The sequence below is a fragment of the Chelonoidis abingdonii genome, chromosome 1 (assembly GCF_003597395.2).
Source record: "Chelonoidis abingdonii isolate Lonesome George chromosome 1, CheloAbing_2.0, whole genome shotgun sequence".
In the NCBI taxonomy this organism is placed as follows: Eukaryota; Metazoa; Chordata; order Testudines; family Testudinidae; genus Chelonoidis; species Chelonoidis abingdonii.
In genome coordinates this window covers 325,721,991-325,733,779 of record NC_133769.1, presented here as the reverse complement: position 1 = coordinate 325,733,779, position 11,789 = coordinate 325,721,991, and the positions used below count along the sequence as shown (strand labels likewise).

Below are 11,789 nucleotides of genomic sequence, written 5' to 3'. Positions count from 1 at the left end.
GGGACTGAGTCGGGCCTGGGGGAACATTTCCCACCATACAGCTCCGCTGGTTCCTACCCTGCAGCCCGCCGAGGGCCCGCGGATCCCCGCGTCCCCCCTCCTCCCAAAACCAGGCCGCCGCGAGCAGGAGGAGCTGAAAACGTGCGAGAGGCCCGCGCCGAAGCTATCCCGCCCCAGGCTCTATGGCAAGACCCGGGCCCGCGCACGGGGCCATAACGTTCCGCTCCCCTCCCCTCCCCCCGCTGTGACCCGCCCCTGTCACAATCACCAATCGGCGCTAGGGGCAACGGGCAGCGTCCGCCCTCAACGGCTCCCACGCGCGCCCCAGCCCTGCCTGCCCGCGGCAAACGGACAGCTCCCCCGGCCCCCGCTGACTCTGGCCCTCGGCCACCACGCCGCGAAAAACGGCTGGAGTCGCCGGGGAAGCGCCTCCGTGCTCGCACCTCGGCGCCAATCCAGTGGCGCCGATCGGGCCGCGGAGGCAACGCGCGAGGAAACGCTGCGGAACGCGCTTCTCCGAGGCAAAAATGGTCACAGCGGAGCACCGCGAACCGCCTCGGACTTCCGCAGCAGATCCGCCCGCTCCGCGGCCCCGAAGTCCGTCAGACCGGCCCCGGGGGCGCAGGCAGCAGAGCCCGGACGCGAGTGAGCTGCGCATGCGCCTTAGCGATAAAGCAGCGTCTGCTCCAAGTCCTCGGCTGTTGCCAGAGTCCCCTGCGGGGGCCGGGATCCAGAAACGGGGAAGGGGCGTGGCCGGGAAGGGGCGTGGCCAATCAGTAATAGGTGCTCTGGGTAGGGTTGCCAGGTGTCGGACGAGAACACCCCATTGAAAAGGGATCCTGGCAGCTCTGCTCAGCACTGCTAACTAGGCCATTAAATGTCCAGTTGCAGTGCAGCCAGGCTCCCTTAAGTGGGCAGCACGTTCCTGCAGCCCCTAGGCACGGGGCAGCCAGGGGGCCTCTGAGTGCTGCTCCCGCTCCCAGCGCCTGCTCCACAGCTCCTATTGGCTGTGAATGTGGCCAATGGGAGCTGTGGGGACAGTGCCTGTGGCTGGAGGGAGCGTGCAGAGCCTCCCTGGCTGCATCTCCACTACCTAGGAGCCAGATACGCTGGCTGCTTCTGGGAGCTGCCTGAAGTAAGTGCCACCAGGCCGGAGCCCACACCCTGAGCTCCTGCCTGTGCCTCAACCCCAGCCCTGAGCCCCCTCCCACACCCAAACGCCCTCTGGAGCCCTCATCCCAAACCCCTCCTGCATCCCAACTCCCTGCCCTGAGCCCCCTTCCACTCTCCAAATTGCTCAGCCCAAGCCCAGTGAAAATGAGTGAGTGAGAGTGAGGAAAAAGAGGGAGGGATGATGATGTGGGCGGGGCCTTGGGGCAGGGCAAGGGTATTCAGTTTTTTGTAAATAAAAAGTTGGCTACCCTAGCAGCGCAGCAACCAGAGGAGGGTTAGGTACAAGACGGTGGGGTGGGGGGATTGAGGGCCAGGCAGAAGAAATATGGGGCAGCTTCAGGGAAATGCTCCCATCAGCAAATATGTCTTAGTGAGTTGCGCTGGGCTGTGGGTTGCAATCTGTGCTAGTGCAGCTGAGCCCTCCTTGCCATTCCTTCCTGTGCTGACCTGAGAAAGAGTTCTGTGTGGCTCAAAAGCTTGAACCTGGTGCCACCAGAAGCTGGTCCAGTAAAAGCTGTTACCTCACCCACCTTATCTCTTTCATATCTTTGGAACAAGATGGTTACAGTAACACTGCAAAGGGCAGATTAGTATGTTCCTGCTGCCATAATTGGAAGAGCTCAAAGTCCCCCAGGAACCAAAGTCCATCATGGGTCTTGCCACCTTCCCTTCCAAGTGCATGCCTTCTACCTGTCTTCTCAAATATAAGCACATAGCAACAAATTAATAGAACCTCCCATAACAAATAAAACTTAGCTTGGAAAAGGGGGGATATGATAGGTATATAAAATCATGAGTGATGTGGAGAAAGTGAAAAAGTAAAAGTTATTTACTTGTTCCCATAATAGAAGAACTAGGGCCAACAAATGAAATTAAGGGGCACCAGGTTTAAAACAAATAAAGGAAGTTCTTCTTCACAAATGCACAGTCAACTTTTGTAACTCCTTGCCTGAGAAGGTTGTGAAGGCTAAGACTATAACAGGGTTTAAAAGAGAACTGGATAAATTAATGGAGGTTATGTCCATTAATGACTATTAGCCAGAATGGGTAAGGAATGGTGTCCCTAGCCTCAGTTTTTCAGAGGGTGGTGATGGATGGCAGGAGGGAGATCACTTGATCATTACCTGTTAGGTTCCCTCCCTCTGGGCAGGCTGGCATTGACCACTGTCAGTAGACAGGATACTGGTCTGGATGGACCTTTGGTCTGACTCAGTACAGCCGTTCTTATGTTCTTACCAAAACAAAGACACTGCACTAACCATGGCAGATGTTAGTCGCATCACTTAATGCACTACTGGAAAGTGCTCAGATACTATGATTATGAGTGTGGCATAAGCCCTTATACAGAATAGTTTCATTGGGCTGCATTTTTTTTGTAGGGGGAGTGTTAAATTATCTATAATGTAATGTCTGGCCTTGGAAATGTAATGTATTGTATTTACAAAAGGAATAGCCCTGCCCCTTTTAGTCCCTAACCACAAATTCAGAATTCTCTATTGTCACAGCAAGTTCTACAAGTGTCATCAAAGGAGCAGATACAAAATTGAATGATCTTGTAACACAAACCAAACACTGCAAGGCCCTGTCACTTTAGAACTAGCTTTATTTAGTGTTTTCATCTTAATTTCCGTAGAACTGAACGTCTGCATATTCACTTGTTTAAATTATTTTTTGTCAGTGCTGTGGTCTTAATTAACTCCTTTGAGGTATGGAGTGCTGAGTTTGGTTATTGTTTCTCCTTTACTTGTGCACAGAAATAGCAAGTGACTATTACCCTAATCCCACAAAAACCTTTACACATGCTTAACTGTATGTATATGAGTACTCCAAGACCCAGGTCCACAATGGTACTTAGGCATCTAAACCACAGTTGTATGTTTAACTGTGATCCACAAAACTTCTGGAGGGGAGACCGAAGCCAGAGCCTGCCTGAGCCCTGCTGCCGCAGGTGGGGGACCAAAGCCCAAACCCCGCTGCTCCAGGCAGGGGGCCAGAACTGGAGCCCTGCCACCCAGGTGAGGGGCTTGGGCTTTGGCCCTGGGCAGAGGGGCTCAAGCATCAGCTTCAGCCCCAGGCAGTGGGACTCGGGCTTCAGCTTCGGCCCTGGGGGATAGGGCTCTGGCTTTGGCCCCAGACCCCAGCAAGTCTAATGCCAGCCCTAGCAAACCCATTAAAATGGGGTTGAAACCCACTGTGGGGTCCCAACCCACAGTTTGAGAACTGCTGCTTGAAAGTTGTAGTCCATCCACATTTTATTATTTCCAAAACTTCAATTTCTCCTTTTTTGGTTTCCCTCATTCTCATCAGTCTACCTCTTTGCTGAAGATGTTGTCAGTATCACTACCCTCGTAGCACCATATATTCACACTCTATTTCATATCTCTGCTCTCCCCTCTTCTCAATTTTTATGCCTTCCCCTTCCAAACCCCTCTGCTTTTCTCCTGATTTTTTTCCCATGGCCATGTGTACTATGCCAGATATGGGACTTGTAATTCTCCACTGGAGCAGTCCAATGGTAGCAACAGTGGAAGCAGTACTGTAGCTGGAGCTCAGGCTTTTTTACCATCAGTGTCACCAGACTCTACTTTAAGCATGCTGTTTTATTATGGTAGCAGCTACAGGCCCTAACACCATTGTGCTAGATGATGTGTAAACATGTAAAAAGATGTCTCCTGCTCTAAAGAATTTCAATCCAAGTAAAGAGTTTACCTATTTCTGCCAACATAGACTCAGCCCTTGTTTGGATTAATTACTCCCAACTACCAGGATGCTTAGAAAGGCAGATGAAATAGCTTTCAGATACAAAAACAAGGAAAGGAAAGCACATCAGTTTCTGTGGTTGACTCCAGCTGATTCAATGGAGAGGGAATTCTCTATGGCCACAAATGGTCCTGAGTTATTTTATGTGTTAAACTTTGTGAAATTGCTTATCTATAGTTTCTTGCATCTGAATGGTGTATCTGAATCATCACAAAGATAGGATAAATGGACACAAATCAGATATTAGGAATGGCAATATACAAAAACCTGTAGGCGAACATTTCAACCTCCCTGGCCACACTATAGCAGACCTTAAGGTGGCCATCCTGCAGCAAAAAAACTTCAGGACCAGACTTCAAAGAGAAACTGCTGAGCTTCAGTTCATCTGCAAATTTGACAGCATCAGCTCTGGACTAAACAAAGACTGTGAATGGCTTGCCAATTACAGAACCAGTTTCTCCTCCCTTGGTTTTCACACCTCAACTGCTAGAACAGGGCCTCATCCTCCCTGATTGAACTAACCTCATTATCTCTAGCTTGCTTGCATATAAATACCTGCCCCTGGAAATTTCCACTACATGCATCTGACGAAGTGGGTATTCACCCACGAAAGCTCATGCTCCAAAACGTCTGTTAGTCTATAAGGTGCCACAGGATTCTTTGCTGCTTTTAAAGATAGGATAGATAGCATTCTGTATTTATTACATTTATAACTGGTACAATGTGTTTTTAGGAGACAAAATAATGTGGGATCCATATGAAACTACAATGAAACATGAATACCCATATAGAGCACCCGTGGAGACTGAAGCAGTACGGTAAAATAATACTGGCTAGATTAATGCTAACTCTTCTGCTTGTTTTGTTTTTGTGATGTATTGAAACCTGTGTTCAAGTGCAGATGAGTAACTGTTGAGTTACAGTGCAGATTTAATGATAGTAATGTGATTTTACCCCAGTGCTTGCAGTACTTACAATAGGAAATACATTTATCACAGTATTTGCAGTATTACAGGTGGTAAATGATAGATGCTGCTTTTATGCTTTGTGTCCTTATTTCTAACTGCAATTTCTAATGCTTTTTTTATAGTCCCAGAACAGCAAAAGGACATGTGAATCCATACCAACTTAGTGATCCTATTGGCTTTAATACTTACAGAGAAGAATTCTGTTGGAAACCATATTCCAAGGCAGAACCTATAATGACTGGCTCTTCATCAGGAACAAGGAGAAACAATCCTCATCCCAGTCAAGTAAGGAATGCTATAGCAGTCTCCCTCATTTATGGTTGGTTAGGAAAGGTACTGTGGTAGTGCTTAATATTTTGTTTTGATATGAAGTCTATGGTGCTGTAGTTTTGGAGCACACCGCTGAATGGGGTGCCAGAAGAGGCACTTAGCAACAAGAAACTTTGAAGAGGTGGGTATTATTCTGACTCTGGGATTTGGTCGTTGAAGAAAACAACATCATTCACTAATATGTTTACAGTGTAAAAGAACAATGGCAGGTCTCATCTGTAAGTACTATCTTGGGCAGATATTATTTCGGAGGTTTGGTGGCTCTTCTAATGATGATGCACAAATATTCCCATTCTGAAATGTGCAGTCTCTGCTCCGTTTTGGGCTGCAGCTACTCCATCGCAGACCAACCATATTATTTCTTCCGTTCAGCAAACTCTATTGTGTATCACCATCTTCTGTAGATGGTCTCCATTTCTTTGTGTATGTCCAGAATATTCAGCCCTTAGCATTTACATCTTTCTATCATTTCCATCCTTTTTTTCAGAACAGTTCCACAATGGTCTGAAAAACAAATAAAGACTCATATTTAAATACTGCCCATCTCAAAGGATCCCAAAGCATTTTACAGACCATAAGCACATACCCACACTAATCACTTTATCCACCTGTGTGCACAATGCTATTACCCAATGTTTATGACAGGAAGGGACAAACGTATCCAGCTGCTGAGTATTTGAGGAACATAATGTAATTACTAGCCAGATTGGAATTTGGCCTGAGGTTAACATCCCTGCTTTTCTGTTAATAGCCAGGGGCCCTTTTTTCTCCATTTTCAGCTTGTTTAGTCTGGGCATTTGACAGCATTTTGGATCAAACTCTTAGCTTATAGTCAATTTCACTGTTTCCTCTTTTTTGTCAGTTTCCTCTGCTGTTTGTGGGTCTCTCTTACACAGCAGCTAGGGAGAGAGACATTCTAAAAATAGGAAAATATGATTATAAGACCCCAAAAATTGGTTAGGGGTTTTGGGAGAAGAAGTACCTGAAACTATATTGTAAATTCATTTTTATTTTGTAATTGGCTGACTAGTTTTCAAGTTGATGTGTCCCTTTTCAAAACGGGCAGCATATAACCGGTGCTTACTATGAACATCACTTGAAACTTCTCATATGGTAGAATTATTGTGATTAATATACAACAAAAGAGAGAGGCTGGTCCAATGACTATGGCATTGGTCTAGGATGTGGTTCAATTTCCTGCTCTGCCATCGACTTCTTGTGTAACCTTGTGCAAATCACTTAGCCTTTCTGTGCCTCGGTTTCCCATCTGTAGAATGGGGATAACCCCTAATAAGGGTGTTTGAAGGAGAAAGAGATTAAAGATTATGAAGCATTTCAAGATCTACTGATGAAAAGTGCTATATAAGAAATAGGCATTATTATTACTGAGCTTCAAATTATATCTTACTCTGTGGGAGCTGGCTGAATACAATCTAATTTACTGTATGTGATGCTCTAATTGTAGACATGCAGATCTACAAAATCCCACTCTTTGTGTTATTAGAGTTTCATGATTTGGAAGGTGCCTCGAGAAGAAAAACCACAGCCCATCAACAGCCTTTCACCCTGGACGCAGCCTATTTCTAAACAAGAGGTCGGGGAAGCAATCAGAGCACAGTTCAACTCTACCTATAATGGAGATTATTTAGGATTACCCCAGGGTGAGGGCAATGATTTCTCTCTCTTCTTTTAAAATGGTCCATTAAGGGTCCATTAAGACACTCTGAGGCACAGTGCTGTGGTAATGTCGAGGACAGAGCAGAGGCACATTGCCCCCCGCTGGACCTCCTGGAGGTATTGTGTCTCAGGCACGTACTGTCTCTCTGGGAGCATAAAGGAAGTGTGGACCACAGGGTGCAGCAGGTATGTTCTCCCCATTCCATTCCAGCTAAACTGGGGCAGACAGATGGCAGGGTCAGGGCCCCACCCGAAAACCAGCTAACCCCTATCTTCCCATCTCCTCCCTTTTTCCTTCCCTATTCACATGCTTCTGGCATTTATCCTTGTAGATCACGGTCCCTCTAAGCCTCCCAGTAGGTTATGGCTAAAAGTACAAAGCTGTTACTACTTTACTGAAGACAATTAACTGAAGCTCCTTCCCTGGTTCCACTGTTCAGTGCTTTTTCATTGTCCCCTTGACAATCTCTCTTTTTATGGGGCCCACTGAAATAAATGGAAAGGCTTCCATGCACATGAATGGACTTTGGGCAAGGTCCTAAGACATCTTGGAAGTAAAGCACCTGTAGACTCAGAAATTTAGTGCCAGTCTGTTGCAATCTTATCTCCCTCATCACACATCCAGCCTTTCAACTCTTTCCTCTGTAGTGAGGCACCAACATGGCTGATTAGTAGAGCAAGTCAGAATTTGAGGGGCTTTTTTCATACAGAAAATTTCAACCAAAAAGAAATGCTGCCTTGGTGCCTCATGGAAGTTGTAGTTTTGGTGTTTCATGCTCTTGTTCTCCTTTATAGGCCAGGCTCCCTGGTTGAACTACAACTCTCATAATGCAGCTTGGTATCCCCTTTGCTGAGGGTAGGGGCATGCATCTTGGGAGATGCGGTCCAGCTGGGTAGGCTGGTCCAAGAAGAGAATGGGAGCGCGTGGCACCCAATCCACAACCCCATGAGGTACTATGGTGGCATTTTAGACTCAAAACATGTAGGTTTTTGATTGGGAACCAAATTTTTTTTTTAAGTTCTTAAGCATTCAGTTTGTCAGTAACAACTTGTTATGGTTGTTAGCAGATCCTTTTCGTTTAGATGAAAGCCCAATTTTCTGCAACCCCCTTTCTCTCCCCCGCAAAAAACACAAAGATTTGATAGAAAAATTTTGACTGGCTCTACTGGTTAGCTTCCTGTTGTTTACTTCTAAGACGCGCACATGTGCGCGCGCGCGCACACACACACACATAAATACAAATCTCCTGTTTCATTGAGAAGAAGATATTTTATTGTACCATAAAACTGACACTATTTTTTAATTTCTCCAGGTTTACAAATTAAAGATGCTATTCCTGTGCCTCCTGACTGGAAAAAAATAATCTCACATCCTCCAGCAACTGAGTTTAGGCATCATTACCAGGCCCCAGCCCGCATCCATGACTTCATGGACTTTTCCTGGAAATATGGATGTAATGCAAACCGGCATATTCCAGCAAAAGGAGTTGGTAAGAATATATTTGTTTTTTAAAACTTAAATAAGTAAAATATTGTGAACTGATGAAAATCATGGTTTCAGCTCTTTACATGTCATATCTGAGAAATCAGATTCTTTTGAAATCATGTCAACTATTACATTAGTTCTTCAGTAGTTTCTGGTCACTTCTACTTATGTAACTGATTAGTGATGTCTGAAGATTTCCTGTGACAGGAGAAAATGAGCCTGTTTCTTTATGAGAGTCCAGCATGAACTTTGCACCACGGAGTAATTTTACACACAGAAGTGCAAACGTGCTTATCTCTGCTCCTATTGAAGTCAAAGGGACCTGAGTGCTCTTGCAAATCGCACCACAAGAACTCTGTTCACCAATATTTGACATGCACAGAGATGTCAGAATGGGAAAACCTGGGCCACTGACCCCTTGCGTTAGAAACTCTGCTGGGAGTGGGGGCACAGTGGTGCAATCCCTCATCCACCGCGGGGAGAAGTTCAGAGCTTGCCAGTGTCACACAAAAATTGGTCAAAGCCAACCTAGAAATGGTCAGGGACAGCCCATTGGGAAATAAACTTGATTTCATGCATCTTCCAGGCAGCGTTTGCCACCCCGGGATGTTGCTATTCAGCTAAGTGCTGATTTTTCAACAAGGCATTGAGAAAACTGGAAGATGGTGCTGTTTAAAGAAGATATAGAGCTAGGTGTCTATTTAGGTTCTTATATGACCTTCATCATAGTATCTGAGCACCTTTCACTCATTAATGGGTTTTATCCTCACAACACTCCTGTTAAATAGGGAAGCATTTCCCCCCATTTTACAGATGGGAAATGGAGGCACAGGGTAGATTAAGTGATTTTCACACAGTTACACAAGAAGTCTGTAACTGAGCCAGGAACTGCCCTTAGGTCTCTTGAGCCTCAGTCTTCCTTCCTACGACAGGTGCCATCTGTGTTCTGCTGGCACTTCAGCCTGTGTTGTCTCACCATCTCTCTCATTGGCTTCCTATTGGTGCTGAAATAATATGAGGAGAGGCTGAGCCTAAGGGAACCCCACAGATTGGGAGATCTAGAGAGGGAGGTATAGTTACCCATAATGGCTCTTGGGTTGGACTAAAGATATGCACCAGAGCCAGTTTAAGGCATTTCAGATCCCTCTTGCAGCTTCCTGGAGGTGGCACAGGAATACTTGTTTATCAGGGGTATGAAATACTGCACAGAAGTCCAGAAGGATGTGTATGTCTCAGTACCATGGCCAAGCTGAAGCCTGACTAAGAGGAAATTCAAAATACTGCGTTATCCACTCAATTTAAGGCACCCCACCTATACCCTACCGAGGTTTCAAGGCGTGACCCAATCAATTTAGGCACCGCCCACCCTTTCCCTTCCAAGAGCTCAGGGTGTAAGGCACCGATCCTTACCTATGGGGCTCAGGAAGAAACCTGGTCAATTTAAGTACCTGCCCTTTCCCTCAGGGCTCTACGGGTCTGCGGAACCTTTTCCCAGCCAAAGAGCCTTACACAGTTGTGCTCTAAACATCTATTTATTAGCAACACATATACCAAGCAAAACTCTTATGCTCACCACTCCCAATATACGGACAAATTTCACCCGATGGCCAGTCAGAATTCATTCATCTGGGGGTTCCAGGCGATGCCTCTTCATGTCACGGTCATGCAGAGGGATTAGTGTTCTAGCAGCTTGATGTTGCACTGCAATCCGGAAATGGTTCCTAAAGAGCATTGTTTTTCATTTACATTATATAGGTAAAAGTAGCTACCTCCTTCAAATTTACTAAACCTATCACATTATCCCATACTCCTAAATAACAAAGTTTTTAACCAATTAAACACTGGCACCTATGTGTCCTCCTTCCTGCCCAAGTTTTTTACATTTTGTCTTTCATGCCCAAATTGTAGCTTAGTTGTGACCTTCTGTTTGTCCAGACGCTCAGCATAAAAGGCTGATCAAAGCTTATTTTACCATTTGTTGAGTCTCTTTCTGTATCCTTTCTAATTTCACAGCGTCTTTACAACCTCGGTGGTTATAACTCTCCTTAGGGACCTTCCTGAAGTGCGGGTGCTTTATCAGCAGCAGAACATTCCTTTTTCAATGTTAATGGTGAAGTCCCTGAGTTTCACCCAACGCTGTTCTGCATGGGGGAGGGGAGGGGAGTCAATCAGGTCTCAGGCCTACAACTGGTAGTAAAACTGGGTATAGACTGGATTCCAAACAAACACTATCCCAAGCTAACTATACAGAGCATTGTTATTATTATTTATATACTATCATAGATATTAAAAATGGTGCTTTGCAGTACAGATAAGGCTTCCATTTCCTTAAGGCACTTAGATGTATTCTTAAGGTGCTAATTCTGCAATAAGATATGAAGGGACTAATTCTATTGAAGGAAAAGGGTATCAATTATAATGAAAAGAACAGAAGGAGATTACAGTACAAGGAAGGAGAGGGGAAAGATGAAGGGAAGGATTATAGGGTTATGTCTGGTTTCACTCAAATGTTCCTACCTGGTTTACCTTTACAGTTCCTACTGTGACATTTTCTCACATCCAGAACCAAGAAAACATTAAACAGATGACCACGTACCAAAGAGATTTTGGGAAAGAATATTTAAATATCATATCAATTTTAAATTCTCTGGATCCAGAACAAGTTAATAAGTACATTGAAAGAGCTCCAAAGCAAGGTAGAGTACTATACTAAGATACAATTTAATCCATCCTGTGTAAATTATCATGCACACAGTCACTGGCGAAACACAAGCTATGAAACTTGCTGAATACTGCACTCTTCACACTTGTTGGAAAGGTAGAAAAATCATCTCTCTCTCTCCTGCAGGGGAGGGTGAACCCTGACCCCCTTGCCCCTACTGGAGGAATTACTAGGAAACAGAGAATTTTCCCTCCCCTACTCACAAATATGTAGGAGAGAATTGTCTGTTCTCCTATAAAAACAGTATATTAAAAGTGCAGTGGTTGTTGTATCCTCACTCAGAATTTGTAAATGCAATTTTTATATAAAATAAACTATCCTAATGTTAATCATTCCTGGAATTTATTGCACTTGACAGCTTGAGATTCAAATTCACTCTTTTGGTTTTTAATTGTATTGACAGAGAGGGCAATTCTTCAGCACTTTCTTAACACAGTTTGTGGGAGCCAGAGTGAGAAATTCAGGACATCACCCTCAAAGAAACCAGAAAACAAACTATCTGAATGCAAATGATACCCAACAATCCAAAAGGAGAAAGGCCTCCAGAATCCAGCAGGTGCTGAATGAGTGGTGTAATTGTAACCCATAATGTCTTTGTGTTCTGTGTGTATGTGATGAATAATTTGCAAAACCCTGTTTTAAAATAATAAAGGCTGTTATGCTGTTACCTCAA

General features: G+C 44.9%; 1 protein-coding gene across 2 annotated transcripts; it reads left to right on the top strand.

The window, feature by feature from the left end:
- The first annotated feature begins 1,042 nt into the window (after positions 1-1,042).
- On the top strand, positions 1,043-11,789 carry TEX26 (testis expressed 26). Of its 2 annotated transcripts, none has more exons than XM_032795978.2 (7): positions 1,043-1,135; positions 4,667-4,746; positions 5,024-5,186; positions 6,736-6,892; positions 8,222-8,398; positions 10,929-11,090; positions 11,520-11,789. In XM_032795978.2, the coding sequence occupies exons 2-7, from the start codon at positions 4,709-4,711 to the stop codon at positions 11,627-11,629; spliced, it is 807 nt and encodes a 268-aa protein (XP_032651869.1). In that variant the 5' UTR covers positions 1,043-1,135; positions 4,667-4,708; the 3' UTR covers positions 11,630-11,789. The 2 variants fall into 2 exon arrangements, with proteins under 2 accessions (XP_032651869.1, XP_032651868.1); XM_032795977.2 differs by having other exon boundaries at positions 4,667-4,751.